Source organism: Pteropus alecto, unplaced genomic scaffold, assembly GCF_000325575.1.
Source record: "Pteropus alecto unplaced genomic scaffold, ASM32557v1 scaffold78, whole genome shotgun sequence".
Classification (NCBI taxonomy): Eukaryota; Metazoa; Chordata; class Mammalia; order Chiroptera; family Pteropodidae; genus Pteropus; species Pteropus alecto.
Window position 1 is genome coordinate 13,661,542 of NW_006443124.1, and position 19,382 is coordinate 13,680,923.

The window sequence follows — 19,382 nt, forward strand, 5'->3', positions numbered from 1 at the left end:
GGAGGAATAGAGGGGGGCGGAAAAATTAACCCTAGACAGACAGTTGCAAAGCTGTCACCTCAGCAAGGGGCAAGGTGGGTGAGCACCCCCAGGGCTCTCTTGGTGGCTACCCTCCCAACAAATAATATACATTGTCTTTTTAAAAACTAAACAGACATGGGCACATTCTCAATCACTTTTCTTGCCTCAAAGTTTCTCTTAATGCCTTTCTGCAAGTAATTAACCATCATCACCAGAACTCTAATGGTATTAAGCGGGTACAAAAAAAACGTGTCTGGTAACCTGGGAAACACCTTGGGTGAGTAACATGTCATTCGGTTTCTCTCTGTTGAGCACAGCCTTTCCCAGCTGTGTGCCCACATTCTAAGTTTGCTGAGTAAGTGAATGAACTCCCAAAAGGAAGCGTAGAGTCTGTAAAAGGAAGCACATATGGCGTGTGCACGTGCTCTTACTGCACTGATGGCTCCCGTGGCCGTCCTGAAGCGTTTCACTTCCTGTGCTGAATCCACCGACAGGCCTCTCTTAATGGAAGATGAGACGGAGTTGACCCCTTCTCCACTTGAATTTGGGTCCATATCTGAATCCGGCTTAAAAAACACACACATATTTGACTTTACTGATTTCTGCTATGAAGCAAAGGGGAATACAGTCGAGGCAGACACCAGAGGGCTAACATCTCTACCTGTTGGTCCTTGATCCTCTGCAGTTCCCACTTGATGACAACTTCTGACAGGTCCACAGCCAGCCTTCTCTGCTCGATAGTGACGCTGGGTGTGAAGCCCAACCTCTGCATGGCGCTGACCATGTGCTGCACCAAGTGGTGCCGCACTGGGTAGTACACCTGTGGGCACAGGGCTTCTGTCAAGGCCGAGACTCTGCATTGTGATCCCAGCACATACACAAACCACCCATCTCATTCCCAGCATACTCACGAGCCAACCTCCTGCTCAAGAATTCTGAACCACAACTTTAATGAGGAAATTCTCATTACTATACGTATATGTGTGTGTGTGTTTATCACTTTCCTATCCCTGGTTGAGTCCCATTACAGTATATTTCAGCCTTTTAGCACTATCTTTAAAAAATGCTGAAATACTGAATTCTCTTTAGTCACATGCATCAGACTTGTCATAACAGTCTAGCCATGCTGAGAAGCAGACTCCCACATCTAAAAGAACTGGCTGTAAAAACTTTCAACTCCAAACCATTAGAGTTCCCTTCTCCTCTACCCAAAATCTACAAAAAATATCTACAAATGAACAAATCTAACAAAGTGGGCACTCTGGCTATTGAGAGGAGGTGCCAGCAACAAGAACAACTTTTTAAGCCAAGTTACCAAAAATCAGAGTTTATGATGAGTCTTCCCAAAGTAATTCACCTGTATTCACTGTTAACTTAGTACTTACAAGAAAAATGAAGCCTAGACAGAAAGTAGCATCCACCTGACACATTCTCTAAATTACGACATTCTCACGTTGATAAAGCCACACACATATATGCATATTAATCAATGAAACAGAAATACTTTTACTAAAAGATGAATAACCCACCATCTGTTATTGCAGAAAATGAAAAATAAGCAAAAGTTCAAATCAAATGGCTGAAAATGCATTACACATCAACCTACATTACTCTCTATGTACCTTAAAATGCTGCACTATCAAATGCAAAATATGAACGAGCTGAGGGACCGTATGCCCCTCCTCCACAATGATCTTTCGTGTCCAGTGAGTCAGCATCTGGTGCCCATCCTCCATTCGGGCTGGCACTGCCGGAGTCAAAATGGCCATCGCTTGTCTGACAATTGCTCGAGCTTCCATTGCATGGGCCTTGAGAAGGCTGTGAAAAACCTAAAACAGGAGAGAAATTCTTACCTAAAGTGAGAATGAAGGCTTTGAAAACAAGATAAAAACAATCACTTAGAACCAGGGCCTATTCTTGCAAAATAATTCTTAAAAAATTCCTCAGGGCTCTCTTACTGGTAAACAACATAGCTGCTTTCTCCATTAAGTTTTGATGAATGAATACATTCATTCTAATATTTACTGACCACCTATGACATGCCCATGCCAGGCTAGGGTAGAGTACACTGAGACAAATGAGACCGAGCTCCTTGCAGAATTATGCCCAGCATAACTCGTGGAAAGTCGGTCGAGGTCTACAGATCATTTCACTCTGGCCACAGTATAGAAAGTGGAATGAAAAGGGCCCAATCAGAGGCAGTCTTGCAAGAGTTAGAGTGAGCAGTGAAGTCCTGATGTAAGTAAGTTCAAGGCAACACAAAGACAATCCGATTGCTACTGAGGGTGGAGGGATAGGAAAGGTGTTGGAAATCAATAGGACCTGCCCATGCCTGGGCGCTGGGGAGAACAAGAGGGTGTCACAGGTGGCCCTCGCGTCTCCAACTGGGCTGACTGGGAGAGAATAGTGCCAACCACAGAGACTGTATTTACATCTCAAGTGTCTGTGAGAGGCCACAGGCTTTATTAAGGGACCTAGGTCTTAACACCACAGATGTCCATGAGATCCATGAGACAGAGTGCTCAGAGGGAAACAAAGAGTGAGTCACAGAATAGGACAACAGTGATTACTTACGAAATGCTTAATGGGACAGACAGGCTGAGCACTCAAGTGTATTACTACATTGAATTCTTACAGACACGGTAACCAACCCACTCAGGGTCACAAAACTCTAACCCAGGGCTGCCTGACACCAAAGCCTAAACCGCTGAGGGAGCTGGGGAGGACGTGCTCAAGATCACCAATATGGCAAAGGATTTATAGATGAGGGTTCCCACTTTCTCTAGCTAAGGAAAGGGCTGGGGCCCTTGACCAAAACATTTTTGATGAAATGGAGAACTGGAAGCCAGAATGCCGTGAGTAGAGGAGCATGAGGTGGACAAAGGAGATAGACATTTTATTGTTCTCAGAGCAAGGCTGCAGAGAAACGAGAGCAGAGCAGTAACTGGGCAGGAAAAGAAGCATGATCGATTGTGTGAGCTTTCATAGTATTTACGAGCTGGCAGACAAGCACAAGGACAGCAGAGAACGAGAGGCGGCGATGGTACGGGAGCAATGTGTACATGTGTGAATGTCAGGAGGACCAGACGGAGCCTGGAAAAGTACCTGAAGGACAATTTTCTTATGTATTGCAAACTTGGCAATGATGTGCGCCAGAAGTAAGTGTCCGCTGTATTTGCAAGCTGGGTCTACGCAGGCCTTGGAGAGCAGGCAGGGCCACGCAAAGGTCATCAGTCGGCGCAGCTTGCTGTTGCGGTTCTTGTTGTTGTCGTGGATGTGGTGGGGGGCATGCTCCACCAGCAGCGTAGCACACTGCAGAAGGTAAATCCTCAGGGAGTCCAGCATGTCCGCCTGCTTCTCTGGGTCGAGGACCTGGAGGAGAGACGAGCTGAAAGAATTCATTTCTTGTTTTGAACTGTGTCACCCACTAAGGGTCATACAAATTTAAACCTCACACACACACATACACATGCACACTATATATATGTAAAGTTATATAAAGTTTTACAGTAAAGAAACCATTGTCACACCAACTTCCCTCTAATACATATGGATCAGAAACTTGCTGAATTTATTTCAACACTGCAAACAAAAAGCAGGCTTACGGTCAGAATGCAGAGGGTAAAGTGGTTTAAGGTGGAAAAGGAGGACTCCCTGATTGATGTAAGGTGATTTAGAACTTAGTTTCTTAATTTCTAAGTAGTTGAGATGTTTTTCCCGGTCAATTATTAATTACCTAGTCCTTGTTTTTCATGTTGTAATCAGAAAATGTTACCTAGAAGAAAATCTCTATTTTTAAAAAATTGTTATGCTTTTCTATGTAATCAAGTATTTGATCGATTTTTGTTTCATGGATATAAGAAAATATGTTCACTCTTTGAAGACTATTCTACATGTCTCTATTGAATCAAGTATACTGACCATCATTCAACTGAGTATTCTAACTACTGTCTACCAGAAAGATCCAAAACAACAAAATCTCCCACAACTGTGTTTTCATCCTATATCCTCTATCCCCTGGATTTGCTCTTCACTGCGGCTCCTTCTCGGGCTCCACCCTGCCCAATGCCATTTATCCTCATTCAACGTTCAAAGTCCCAACTCCTCACTTGTGCAGAGTCAGTATGTGGACCAAAAATAATTCCTTGGGCTCAGCTCTCATTCCCTTGGAAGATGAGGGTGGGGTCAAAACTGCAGGAAGGGCACAAATTAAGTAAGGACCAGTAACCTGCTGATAGAAACAATAGTCCCTTCTGCCTGAACTCCAAGACGGAACAGGTGACAGAACAGGTGAGAAAACCGTGTCCTTCTGAAGAGCGTATTGTATATGTGGTAAACTACAGATGTGGAAAATGAAACGCTCACAGCACTCCAACAAACGACGTATATACAGAACACTCTAACAACCTCAAGGCAAACGCAACACCTGCCTGTTAAGTTCAACAGCCTAACCTGCAGAGCATAGCCAAGGCCTGCTTAGAAACACAGAGCAGGCACTTGTCAAAGAAACAATTCCAAAACACCCCTTTACGGCTCACGGAAGTGATACTGTAAAAGATGCAGAGACCTTAAAACTTAAGCTAATTTCAGACATCATACTGCTACAAAGTTGTTTATTAAGCTGGCAACGAAGGATCATAGAGACAACTGTATCCAGTCTAACTCCAACAACTGTATCCAGTCTAACAGTCTCCCTGGCTTTTTAGTAGACTCCTTTGCAAAGCTAAAGATGAAAATACATATTAAAACTCTACTGACCAGCTATAGGGTTTTTACAAAATAACTTTAATATCTGAATTTTCATTGAGCTATATTGTTTCTCACTGGAATCTATTAATGTAGAAAAGTTAATTCATTCCAAAGTGAGGGTGCCTTAAAAAGTTCACTAATAGGATGTGGTTCCATAGTGTAGCGGTTAGCACGTCTGCTTTACACGCAGGAGGTCCTGGGTTTTGTGTCCCAGTGGAGTCACGGTCCATGGTCTACAGCCATGCCACCGTGAACAAGCCTGATGTCTGATCTCGGAAGCTAAGCAGAGTCAGGCCTGGCTAGTACTTGGGTGGGAGACCACCTAGGAAAACTAGGTGCTGTAGGCATAAATAATAATAAATAAAAATAAAAAATTTCACTAATAAAAATTATAATATAGTAGTGTCGTCCCAGTGAAGTCACGGTCCATGGTCTACAGCCATGCCACCGTGAACAAGCCTGATGTCTGATCTCGGAAGCTAAGCAGAGTCAGGCCTGGCTAGTACTTGGGTGGGAGACCACCTAGGAAAACTAGGTGCTGTAGGCATAAATAATAATAAATAAAAATAAAAAATTTCACTAATAAAAATTATAATATAGTAGTGTCCACCCCTTGTCCCCATCCATGATTTCACTTTCTATGGTTTCAGTTACCCACAGCCCACTACATTCTGAAAATATTAAATAAAAAACTCCAGAAAAAAAGCATAAATTTTAAATTGTGTGCCACTCTGGGTAGCACGATGAAATCTCTCACTACCCCGCTCCATCCTACCCAGGACATGGACCATCCCTCTGTCAGGCGTCTTCACGCCGAAGACACTCCCCGCCAGTTAGTCACAGAGCTGCTGTCTCAGTTATCAGATCCACTATTGAGGTATCACAATGCTTCTGTTCAAGTTGCCCTTATTTTACTTAATAATAACCTCAAAGAGTAGTGATGCTGGTAATTCAGATATGCCAAAAAGTAGCCATAATGTGCTTTAAGTGAAAAAGTAAAAATTATAGACTTAACAAGGAAAACTATGCCATGCTTAGGTTGCTAAGATCTACAATAAGAAAGAATCTTGTATCTGTAAAATTGTGAAAATAAAAAAGGAAACTCGAGCTAGTTTTGCCATTGTACCTCATGCAAAAGTTAGCCATAGTACGTGATAAGAGCTTAGTTAAGATGGATAAGACATTAAATTTGTGGATGGAAGACATGAGTAGAAAATGTGTTCCAATCGCTGGCAACATATTGTGCCAGAAAGCACTGAACCTATACAAAGACTTCAGCAAGGGATTCTGTGAAATGAATGACACCAAGCCATTAACTGCAAGTAAGGAAAGGTGGTCACACAGATTCAGGAATAGGTTTAGACTGAAAAATATAAAAATAACTGGAGAGAAACCACATTCACATAACTTTTATTACAGCACATTGTTATAACCGTTCTATTTTATTATCATTGCTAATCTCTTACTGTGTCTAATTTATAAATTAAACATCATGGGTGAGTATGTATAGGAAATAATAGAATATATAGACTTCGGTACTATCCACGGTCTCAGGCATTTACTGGGGGCTCTTGGAACGTATACCCCCAAGGATAAAGGGGACTGTGTATAATGTTCTGCTACAGACTAATGCAATCACGAAAAATAAAACCCTTGGGAATTAAGCTTATTTCAATGAACCCATCTCACTCACACACACTCATCTGCCAAGTTACTTTTCATGCCAATGCATTGTTAGTTAGCCACCTTGGTTATAAACACACTGGTGATGCTTTCTGGGTTATCGCCTTCTGGATTGGGAGGTCCTAAGAGTTGCTCTCCTTCCCCCTTCTCAAAGCTGTATAAGAAAGCAGGATTCAAGATATGCTGCAGAACCTACAAAAAAAATTTTAGAATGATAGAGAAGGAAAACAAAGTCATGCTCTTTATTTCTTTAATAAGGTGGGCAGACCCACCAGTTTGGTCCTACTGAAACCCATAAAGTCAGAACTCTATCAAGTTCTATCTAAGAACTCTATCTATGCAACTGACGATCTTCATTTATATTCAAATAGTCAACATGAAAAGTAAGTTAAAAACCTGGGGAAAACAGATGTCAGCCTGGTTTACTCTTCTCATCTCAAACAAGTCATTTTCTAAAAACAGGGAAACTAACAAACTACTTTTCAACACTGGTTCACTGCTGGATCTGCCTCATGTTTCCCAACAATGACATTTTCCTCATAAATGGTCCAGGCTATATTTAAGCATCAAAACAGACACAGCAGAAGATAAAAAGTGTCCCTGGTTCCTTAGACAATTAGCTCAAACACCTGTGGCTTCTACTGCCTAACAGTGGGACTCACCTTGGCTTTCAGTTCATCTCCGAAGTTAGGGTCACTGAAGTCCACAAAGTGAAAAAATAGGGCACGTTTTTGAGCAATGCTATAGTTTTTAGGAATCTCTTCCTCCATATATTCTTTTAAGAACGTCATGTTGCACAGAAAACGACCAGTAAAAGCTCGGAGCAGCTGGAACAGCAATTCTATATCTCCATAATTCCTTCTGAAGGGTCAAACAGAACATAGATTAAATTCTGGCAAGTTTCATAACTATGTATTATCTCTGACTCGTCTTTTAAACAGCTATGTTATAACCCACTCTACGACATTCTGACTACACACATCCAACGAACCACAGCTATACACAAATTAGGAAAGAGGCTCCAGTTTAGCTTATTGGACAGAACAAGTCACTTGATGTGAAGCATGACAAATGTACCCACTTGCAATAATTCAGCAGACAGTAGGCCAGCAGCTTGGGCTCCTTCCAGTTTGTGGCAGCCATGTTCTCCTTCCGGTGTCTTTCTTGAAAGGTTTCACTGACCCACACGCGTCTCAACTGGCTCACCAGAGAATGCTGATTGGCCAGCCAGGAGTCATTATTTTTAACTATGATACTTATGATCTGTCAAAGAAGAGACAATTAGGGAACTGGCAGGTTCTGTCTTGACTAAACTTTTAAGATTTCTGGTGTCTAATGAAGAGACGCTACCTTGATGGCCTGAAACTGAAGGTCCAGGCGCATTGTGCTGGCACTGGGCGAGCCGGGGCGCACCGCAGTCTGGGCGCCACCAGGCAGCAGCAAGGTGATGAACCTGTTGGGGTTAGCTGCCAGCACGTCTCGCAGAGGTCTGGCATCTTTGTGTTTTAAAAAACTCTAAAAACAAAACAAGCTGTTTTTAGCTTAAAAAAAAAAAAAAATCACAAAACGTTCAGATGCAAAATAAACTCTAAGATTCTTTCTAAATCTCTTTAGGCAGGCCAGAAAAAATAAAACACTGTAAGCACCCTTTTTAAAAATGCTTTTTTAACAGTAATCACACTTTCTAAGCTTTTGATAGTCCTAGCAGTTCATTCGTTACCACTACCAAAATTTTACAGAGAGAGATTCCTGAAGCTGAACTCTTCATATACACAATGTTTCTAACATTCAAACATGTTATAGAAAAATAAAGCCTGACACTGAACAGTGAGAGATAAGTTTCAGATTTTTGAGCGCACTGGCCGATAAAAATTTGCGGGGTTGGCTGCCAGCTCCTTACACCCTTACCATAAACATTCGGCTCCACTGGGGGTCGTTCAGCGTTGCCTCCATCATGAACAGTTCCACAGTCTGCGAGGGGTGCCGAGTCAGAAACTTGATCAGAGGCTCCCTGAAGGGACTGCCGGCCTAGAAAATATGTGGTGAAAATGCTTATTCTCAAGGATGGAGGCTGCTCTTGGTCTACAGACCTAATGCAGTAGAAGTATGCATTTCTCTCCCTTGTAACTGGAGTATGCTAACAACCATAGCAAATATTAATGTCTAGCATCTTCACACTGTTAGAGTACTACATCTAAAATATAACATGAAAATACTATAAGCAACGGACAGAGAAAGGATCAGAATTAATCCTAAGTTTGACCATTACCTCAATCAACATAGCCCGTTCTGTTTTCATCACAACCTCTAACAAAGGCTTGACCAGAGTTTGAGGTGCAGCTGGGATCAGATGAAAGAGGTTTATAATTGCTGAACAAATTTTCATTTCCTAATGAAGAAAACCAGAAATTACAAAATAGGCCAATTAATTTTGCTGGTTACAGATACAACATTCCTACAGGCCCTGCTACGGTCTAGGTACATCCGCAAGGCCACCAGAAGCAAAGTTAATGTCTATAAAGCACGACTTACCGATCTCACAGCATAGCTGTGGATAAGGAGACTAACTGCCCTTGGCCTTCAGATTTTATCTGTCAGTGGAGGGTAGAGGGAGCTGACTGTGTATACCTGACGTGACTGTGCTGTGTTTGTTTTCTCACACACTGACAAGTGGTGGAGGTGACCTTACAGGTAGCCTAGGCTGGCCCCTCACGGAGGAGGGGATGATCGTGCCCATAGCTCTGAGAGTGTTAGGATTCCCTCGGTTTGCTGTGACATCACGGGGTCTTCCCAACGCACTAAGCTCTGAGGACAAAGATTTGTTTTGCCTCAAAACTTATCACAAAGTCCTTAAAAAATACTTAACTACCCTGGAAATTACATAGCAAATAAATAACTGATCATGATACTAAGTGTTTGTCAATTAGGCCTAAAAATAAAGCCGACAAACTGCTTTCTTTGGAATCATATGAAAAATGTGAAACACCAAGAATTTTGCACCTTTTAATGTGCTAACAGCTCAGTGGCCAATTGCTCTGAGTGTCATTCCAACTTTCTCTTCTCAGTTTCAGTTCCCCAGTTTTGTGTCTGCAATTCAATATAATTCTCTATGACCACAGGGAAGGGAAGACTCCCTGATGCACCATCCTACATGGTGTGCAATTGGACAGTCCTTACTCTACACGCAGTAAAATGGGGATGATAAACACTAGTTGTGAGGGACCACATCTCAGCAGCATTTGAGATACTTCCCAAAATGCTTCTTTAAACCAAAAGGCAAAAGAGTGATGATATAAGTTGATAAGGAAAATCAGTTTGGTGTCGCCTCCATGCCACCTCTAGAGTTCTCTTCTACAAAGTTCTCAAGTCTTGGGACAGACTAAGTTCTACCCTGAAATTAGAATAACATTCTAACAATGGTACTTTTATACCATGGTTTTTCTTTCTCAAAGCACTGTTACAAAATCACTTCTTTTGGTCTTCACACCACTGAAAGACAGGAATGACAGATATTATCATCCCCATTTTACGAAAAGCGGGAAAGCTCAGAGTTTGACTGCCCAAAGTCACAGTGTCATGACTACATCAGTGTGGTGGGCGAGAAATGCAGGGGCTTGGGTGCGGGCAGGCAATGAAGTTCTATATTCAAGGCAGTCAGTCAGTAGTGCGACAAAATATATAACTCCTCCCAGTTCCAGGTATAATATATCCTTTGTGGAGTTTCCTCTCCAGATGTTGTTAGATGTATGAGTTCATATGAACATCATGATAGCAATATCCAACTGAATATTAAATATGGAGACATTGCAATTCTAACATGTAGAAAACCAAAGAACTTAGAATCTTGCTTAAAACATCCTAATAGAAAACATGCGTGTCACCCGGACAGTTCACAGCAATGATACTAATACAACTCTGCCACAGACAGACAATACGGCTCACTGCACTCAAAGGCACAACGCACTCTGTCCATCACAGAACCACAAGTCACAGCAAAACCAAATACGACCACGACCCCCTCCTGAGCCTCTACTGAAATTCTCACCTCTACCCCTTCCATGGCAGGCTGAACCAAAACAAAAATTACAGCATGAAAAAAGGCAACAAAAAGGTAAAAAGAAAAGAAAAGAAAAGAAAATATAAACTGTTCTTCACATTGCAAGTCATAAACTGACTATTAATAGGTTGTTCTCACCTCAAACTGACAGAATGGAGACAAGGAACATCTCCCGCACTCTGAAATGCTTTCCTGAGGATGGGGAGGAAAATCATCTTTTTTCTATTTATGTTATTTACACAAAAACTTCCCATATACTCATATACAGTAAGGATTATTGGGGTAAACAAGACAGTAAAGACACAATTATCAGAAAGCACACAATAATTAATAAATGCTCAACAGCAAAAAAAACACCTTCCACCCTTCAGATGTCAAACAGCCCTTCTGATTGTGTCGAATAGAGTGTATTCCTTCAGTAAATCAATTAAAAAGAAAAAAAACAAGAATTTTGGAATTCTTGTCTAGGGGGAGAAACTGTAAGACCTTTTTGTATGCAAACACATTTAAAAACTGATTTGTTTAGAGTGAATAATTCAAGATTTTATGTGAAGTGCTAAGACATTAAAAAAAAAACCTCTTTCCCAGCTAAAATTAGGAGAGTCCTGGGGGCTTAAGCCCTATCAATTGCCTGAGGCCCCTACGCTCAGAAGAACCCACAGCCATGATGACCAGACACCTGGGCACCTTATGAAGTTGTGTGTGTGTGTGTGTGTGTGTGTGTGTGTACAGACATGGCATAACAGGTGGTCATGAGTTCTGTCCTGTAAGTTCAATGCTAAATAGGCAAACCTTCCTAAATATGATGATGGTGCAAAGCTCTGATCATCGGGGGTGTGCAACATTACAGAGGGGCTTTTATTTCTTTTTAGTAACTATTTAATATGTCTTCAGTTATAGTTTATCAATGAGGCCACGTAATTTGGGGATTTGACCAAATAGGAACAAACTACTTTCCAAGACCCATTCCTAGTCCTGGACAGCATCCATAAAAAATGACCAGCGCTCAGGAGCAGAAAGGCGCTTGGCCCGGGGCTGAGGCGACGGAGCATGGCCGTGCTGCCTGCGGACCCCACACACAGTTGGATGTTCCCAGGCTGCCCGGGGAATACACTCATCCGACAACCAGCATGTTTCATTCAGCAAGAGCTCAAGGACTTCCCAAACCCACCACTCCATCCCCTGTACAAATGCCCCACTCCCAACCCCTCTGAATAACTTGGTATAAAAGTTTGTGAACTCTTTTTGACCTAACAGAAGTCATTCATCGACCCACTAGGTTTTTTAACATTTATTCTAGATCTGGCTATGTGTTTCAGATAATTACCAGCTTACTATAAAAACAAATAAAAAATTTAGAGCAAAAATAGCTAACAGATGAAAGACGGGGCGAAAAAGCAGAGGCACTTGCACCTACTCCCAAGAGCTTATGCTCTTAAAATACACTCTGCTCTCCCCCATGGAGACTCCCTAATTTTTTTCCTGTTTACATAAATAACAAACCTTTAAAGAGGTCATGGATGGCATAACACTCCTAAAAAAAGTTAAAAATCTTGGTTTAGTTTTGCTTAGTTGGCTCTTTAGAAGCAGCAGGAAACAAGACTTACATAAATAAAACACTTGACACACAATGGTCAAAACAAAGCATAAGAAAGCCAAAAAAAAAAAATCAGGTTGGAATGAAGCACAGCATCTGACAAATAGGCACGGAGGACAAAAGCCACGGTAACTTATGCCTGTGACGCGCTACCGGATTCCCTCATCAGGATACCGCTGTACAATTTCACCGGACGAAACAGGAACGTACAGAAAACACAACCTCACTGACAGGACAAGCATCGACTTAAAAAATATTTTACAAGAATAATAACATATACAAGTAATATTAGAGTCAAAACAGCAAGAACCATTCATTTTTAAGAGACAGAGTCTTTAATGACCAACACCGGACACTTAAAAAGATTTAACTTAGGTGGTTTTCCCTCAAAACCATAAAAATGTGTTCTGAAGTACTGGCCATTTGACTTTTGGCAAACAATTGGAGTGGGAGGTTTAGACCCAGAAAACATAAATTCTTTTATTTTTATGGGATGCTTTATTACATTCTCCTTAATGGTTTCTTAAGTCCTAAAATCTCTATTTGGTTTTATGAGGCGATGATGACGGAAAGCAATGAAAAACAACAGCTGAGAATGCACCACCATGCAAACAGCAGCTGCCAAGAACAGTCTAGAAAATACACTTTATACATTTTAAAGCGAAACTAGTAAAATTGAAATACTAACATTTCAAGCTTCCCAGAATTCTCATCAACAAAAATGTCATATTAAAGTGAACAAAAGAAGATTTTAAAGAAACAGAAAAAGGAATTTTTTCAACAATTAAGGAAAAAAAAATACAATGCTACTAAAATACGTTTTATAATTTAAATGAACTATAATTATATAAAACTAGATTTCTGACCGGCGTTTTAATTAAAAGCACTGCTCCGATATTAACATTGGTAACGGCAGCGCCCAGGCAGGGTGGCCCTTCCCAGAAACAAACAAGTCACTCACGTTTCCGTCGCTCCTCTGGCCCCCTTTATGGGTGAGGACCACCACTTCCATCCACTTTCGCAGATGTTGCTGTTAAAAAAAATAATAAATCCTTAGACATTTCTTCCTCACAACAGGAGCATTTCAATTCCAAAATGCTGTTCTTAGGTAAAAATTCACATGCAATCATTAATTTCCATCATATTTAATGTGAGAACAGCAGTGTTTCTATTACTGAAATAGCCCAACCATCAAACTAGTGGTGAGAATAATTGGCATTTGTTTATGTGCTATACACAGGCTGAATATACTCTGCTACAAGAGAAAACATCCCAAAACATGGCCATTCTAATATCAGGATGTTTGCTAGTGCCCCTCATCACTACTGTCATATTACTGTGTTACTCTGTGTCGCAGCTGCTGAGTTCTGCAGGCACTATGCTAGGACTTGGGGTAGAGAAATGAGTGGGCAGACATCATCCCTCCTCATGGAGTTCAGGTTCCAGCGAGAACAAGGTAAAATACAGATGCATGCTGTGTGAAACAACAGTTACGGTAAGGCTTGTGAAGGGATAACAGGAACCAGGTTTACAGGACTGAGGAGGCCAGGGAGGGCCCTGCTAAGGCACACATGCCAGAAGCACAAGGAAAGGGCACTCCAGGCAGAGAAAAGGAGGGACAAAGTCCCTAAAGCCAGAAACAGAAAGGTGGCCACTATGGCTGAGGATAACAGGCACAAAGGGACCCCAGGGGAAGGGCTGGTGAAGATGAGCATGGCTGCCACCTGGTGAGAGGCTGTGCCGTTAGCACAGATAGGTAGCAATTTCCTTCTGTGCAGAATGAGGGCAATTGTTCTGTGATAGGCTATGTTCTGCCACTAGAGCGTGGAGAGAGATCCTTGAGCCCAAAGCAACTGTGGCCTGACCCAGACATATGATAGTCAGGGTCCCAGCCATGGTGTCCAGCAAAACCCGGCAGATTAGCCCTTGGAGCCTACAACTAAGACCACAACAAGAGCATCCAAATAAATAAGAGAAGTATCTTCACTATCCTACACTGTCTAACTTGTTCTTCAAAACACTGATATTCTACAGGAAGTTAACAAATTGCTTCAAAAAAAGACTCCACGGTAAAACAGGCTTGGGGACAGATGGCTTAAATACATCTATACACTTTCTCTGAGGCTTTAATGTAAAACTTCAAGAGGAGAATACAGTAAGCTGTGTTTTTCCCAAACTTACTTATCCAACAAGCTGTTTTTCATAAAAAAAACCTACATTTTGCAGGGCCAATGTTCCAAAGAACACACATTGGAAAAACACTAAAACAACACACATTTCTTCAAGAAACAAAGTACACTAAGCTAACAACATTTTACCAGTAAAATTCCTTAAAAGATATCACCAGAATGTATGTTCATGAAACCTGTATCTTATTAGAATAGCTATTTATCCCAAGACATAAAAGCAACAAAATTAAAGGTGCAGAAAATGGCCAACTACATTACCATTCATTCTACTTTTGGCTGTCCCAAAAGAAAAAAAAATGCTAATTGGTATATAAAATTCATTTTTAGTTTGATAAGGAGATATCCAAAACAACTAATCAAAAGAGAGACTTCAAGACCAAATGTCAAGCCATTCAAATTCTATGAAAGGAAAATGTCCAGGGTTGTTTCTATGAATGCCCACCCTGCAGAGTAAGGTGTCTCTTAACATCATGATAAAGGCTTGAGATGTTAGCCTCAAAAGCACATCGTATGAGGAAAAATAGGCTAAGTGAACAGTTCTAAAGGACGTGACTAAATAAGGGCAAATGTGTCCTTGGTCACCACACCTGGCAGAGCACAGTGGGCATGGGATAGGTCAGCAAGACCTGAGACACAAACACAAAACAGCATCAACACAGGTCCAAGCTGGAGTCAGATGAGATGGCTGGTAGATGAAAATGGCTACAACGAACAGCAGCTTTAATCATTCTTTATCCAAGCACATCAACACTCTCTGCTTTTAGAGGACTTTCAACCACTCAGAAAGCCGCTATAATGCCAGAGAAGAAAAAACAATCCCCTGAAACAAACCAGAAACACAAAGCTCATGCACGTTATTACAGGTAAAGACACTGCTGGCCTTAGTCAGAAACTAGATGGTGAGACAGTTCTCTTCACGCTGTTCTAAAAAAATCTAGGTAACAGTGTTTACTGAATGAATTCCAAGCTCACAGCAGACCTGACGGGTTAAATTGAGGAGGGTGGAGATACACAAAAAATGCAAAAAAAACCCCACCAAATTTGTTTCAGGCAAGCATGCAGACACTAAGAGAGGACAGCTGACAGAGGTAAGAGACACTCATTTCAAAAAGGAGACAAATACAAAAATATTAGGACATTGAGAACACACACACAGATCTCGTATCTGAAAGCACCAACAGTTATATCATGTAAGATAGAGTATATACTCGTGCTCTAATTAGGAGGTGATGCAATTTCACTTACTTTAACCACACTCATGAATGTCTGTATGTGTGTAAACTGGTAGGTAAGTATGTGTATTATGTATATTTGGAAGCTTAAGGGGAAGGAGTCTTCCAATTTGGAAAATTGCTTCCATATAATACATTTCCCAATTTTACTCTACTATTAGGGCATCATTACAATTTTTAGGACCAATCATAATACCATCAATTCCCAGTTAAGTGTTTTGGTCATTGTTCATTTTTCATGTGTCTATAAAGAAACCAGCAGGTGAAGTAAAAAGCTGGGAGGTTTTCATACACACGTATATCTACATTCCTTCCACTCTATACCTAAATCTAGCTATCTACTCATTCCTATTGACGGCTAGGGAGAAGGTATATCAAAAAATAAATAACACATCCAGTATCTGAAAATATCTAAATGGCCAAAGGCATGTTTTGTAGTAACGTACCCTAAAATCCTAAGTTAACAAGTTGTTTATAAATGTCTAGTATTGAATACATAAGAAAGTTAATAGCGGAACTTCCTTCATCTGCCAACACTTCAAATTTAAACACTGCCAAACTAATATTTTATTTGCATACTGATTTCGTTGATAATTCTAAAAACCTAAAGAACCTCTAGAGTTCTTGCAAGTTTTTCATTGCATTGTCTATAATGGGAACAATCTTGATTGGTCATCAGTGGAGGAATGGTTAAATAAATTATGGCATGTCCACACAATAAAATATTAAGTCACCATAAAATAGAATGAAGAAGCACTTTATGTTCTGACATAAAATGATGGGGCGGTGAATAGAAAAAGTAAAACCTGTGTGTATATCATGCTTCCTTTTGTGAGAAACGAAAATCAAAAAAAATCTTCTATTACAATGCAAAATATCTCTAGAAGGACATGCAGGACACTGTTAAAATGGGATGTCTTCCAGAAGGGGGTAGGGAGTTGGAGGACAGGGAGTGAGGGAGGCTTTTCACAGCATATCCTTTAAATTTTAAACTGTGTAAGTATATTGCTTACTGAAAATTTTTTTTCTTGTTTACTACAGAGTACATTTACATGCATTTGGCTTACCATCATCTGATCACAAAATTTATCATTGAAGGAGTTTGGAAAGAGCCTGGTAACTGAAGTCAGACGATTCACAACGTTCAGCGTCAAGCTTCGATAATCCCCCAGCATCATCAACAAAGGTCGCATATGTGTATGGATTTGATCTACTTCTATGGTAGCACCTTCTAAAAACTATTTAAAAAGAAAGTTTACAAAGGAAAACAGATAACAGAATATACTTTATAGCAGAAGGAAACACATATGCAACTCTAGTAAGTTTTTGTCTTCCCTTGGGAAAACGGAATATTAACCACATATACTTCAGAAGCTGATGAAATGAGATTAGTCATTACTGTTTAAAATTTGTAAAAGTTCAGTATGACTATAGAAGAGGTAGAGACATCATTACAATCCAGTTTTTATTAACCACAGGCAGACTCCCAGGCACACAGACAAGGTAAACAGAAAGAACTAAGGCAGAATCACACATACCACACACGCGTGCGCACACAGACATATCCCGCTCACTCACCTTTCTCATACAGGCCTCTCCAGCCTCCTGGAGCTCACTATTCGTGGAATTGAGTGCTTTGAAGAGTGCAGCAATGATCTTCTCTCTGGACTGAGGAAGGTAATTGCAGGCAGCAAGCGCATCTTTAGGGAGAAAAATCAATACGATTTCATTATTAACCTGAAAATACATGAACAATTTCTTTGTGTAAAGGCTCTTACAAACCAACAAAAAGCATACCTTTTTCCTAGTATCTGGCCTCAAGAAAGACAAAAGAACACATGGTCTTCTTTTGTCTTTCCTCAGGCCAGATTTCACATTACGTAAGAGTGAAATCAACAGCCTGCCAGACAAGCCGTGATAAATCTTACACTCTCCAGCTAGGAGAAAGAGGACCTAAGGGGGAATAAAAGGGATCCCCACTGACACTGCTACCCGCAAGATGTCTTCATATAGGGTGAGCATGGCTGACCTGCGGGCAGACATATGCTGAATTCATGCCGAGGGCACAGCCTTGAATTCTGGTGATGAAAGGAACAGACACACACAGCCTGGCTTCTCTCCACTATCCATGACTAATCAGGTAGCCTCCTCCCAGCTTACAGGGTTAAAGGCTTTGAAAATACAAATATCCTTAGGAAAGGGGACACATCTCAACCCTATGTTAAAAGATAACATTCTTGCCAGAGTAATGCCCATATTAGCTACCAGGAATGAATGAGAGGCACCCCAAAGAAAAACCCCAAGAGGAGAAGCTCAAAGCTGCCAAACGCCCCTGCGGCATACCACCCTCACTCTGGCCTGTGATGTCTCAAACAGCCCAGCCCTGTCCTCAGGCCTGGGTACAACAGTCTCTGTCTCTGCTTCTCTGTCACTAATTCAAGGACTCTGGCAATATTTTATTCAGGATATAAATATCAACAAAGTAAGAGACAAAGTCAACTAAAAAAACTTGTACTGGGTATTTATTTACCAAAAAAGGGCAAGGTAGGTGCGGATGACTGTTCTTAAATACAAGGGTGAGCACTGACTGAGCATTATCCTAAACTTTGCACAATTCCCATGCTAAACACTGATAACTGACATTGTTCATGAAAGCCTTCAGACAGTAGGGTTCTCAAATGCCTCTGAATCATTACAAAGTCTACAAAGGTTGTCATGTACCTACTGTATATATACTTCGATGCAGATGAAAACGGCACTATTTGAATAGTATGGCAACTCCTAAACCAGAATATTAGATTCATAAGAGAATTATAAAGAGTTTACTACAGAGTAAATTCCATAGTTTACTATAGGTAAAAATGATTTAAATCCTAATAATCTGTTGCCATAGCATTATATAGTTTGATAAATATACACATTTTTTAATCCCAACTTAAAAATGACATAAAAATATTTCTGGAAGTGAATAAAAAATTATAATTAAAATTAAAAATATAAAAAGCCAAAAAATGAACAAAAATAGGCCACTGTCCCCTTTCACTTTTGTACCCAATAATTTGCTTCAGATTTACATTAACTTACTTAATGCTGCAATTCGCAAAGGAACGAGTGACGGAAGGCTTTTATAACAGGGCAACTTGGTTAAAGCTGAATCTTCAGCCTCACACAAATTCAAGAGCTGCAAAAAAATAAAACAATTTAACCTGCTCTTACTGTAAAGACATAATAACCTTGTAAATAACAGAACACAGCAATCTTCCACACGCCCCACAACACAATTAACAATTGACAAACTAAACTCAAATCCTAAAGAATTTATCAAACTGTGACTGAGATTTCTTATTCTAAAGCAAACTCAGTCAGAAAGTAAGAAAGTAAATTCTTACTTTCTCACCCACCGATACCACATTTTTTCTTTACACAAAGCAACTGTCACTTTATCTAACTGCTCATTCCATGATAGTAGACATATATCATCCTCATTTAGAGCTGCTTCCCAGAGCCCTGGGCCAGTGCTCAGCAAACATATGTGCTATCATTCAAATATCTGAGTGGCAATACTTTTTCAAGTACAGAAAAGCATAAGGAAGGAAGTTGAAAGTCAGTGGGAATACTATAACTCAGATTCCAGTGGTTATCCTTCTAGACATTTTTACCATACCTGTATATATTTATGTATCTAGTATATAAAGTATCATAGTGTTTTATTATTTTCCCATTCTATTTATATCCTCAAAAAATGGTATATACCTTTTTTTTTTCCTTACAGGTTTCCACCTAGTAAAAGATTTAGACTAGTAGGAAAGGATATACAGTGAAAAGCACTTCAAATTAGCACACTATTCTATGCC

General features: G+C 40.5%; 1 protein-coding gene across 10 annotated transcripts in view; it reads right to left on the bottom strand.

Moving 5' to 3' along the window:
• The window catches only part of TRRAP (transformation/transcription domain associated protein), a 114,653-nt gene that overhangs the window by 46,178 nt on the left and 49,093 nt on the right, over nt 1-19,382 (bottom strand). For all 10 annotated transcript variants that reach the window (XM_025040703.1, XM_025040704.1, XM_025040707.1 and 7 more), the window contains exons 29-42: nt 18,613-18,709; nt 17,107-17,228; nt 16,596-16,766; nt 13,069-13,137; nt 8,723-8,842; nt 8,362-8,481; nt 7,804-7,968; nt 7,535-7,716; nt 7,116-7,314; nt 6,517-6,645; nt 3,127-3,393; nt 1,644-1,850; nt 683-841; nt 453-587 (exon numbers count right to left, since the gene is read on the bottom strand). In XM_025040703.1, the coding sequence (XP_024896471.1) occupies nt 453-587; nt 683-841; nt 1,644-1,850; nt 3,127-3,393; nt 6,517-6,645; nt 7,116-7,314; nt 7,535-7,716; nt 7,804-7,968; nt 8,362-8,481; nt 8,723-8,842; nt 13,069-13,137; nt 16,596-16,766; nt 17,107-17,228; nt 18,613-18,709 (2,142 nt within the window). The remainder of the gene's footprint in view (nt 1-452; nt 588-682; nt 842-1,643; nt 1,851-3,126; nt 3,394-6,516; nt 6,646-7,115; nt 7,315-7,534; nt 7,717-7,803; nt 7,969-8,361; nt 8,482-8,722; nt 8,843-13,068; nt 13,138-16,595; nt 16,767-17,106; nt 17,229-18,612; nt 18,710-19,382) is intronic.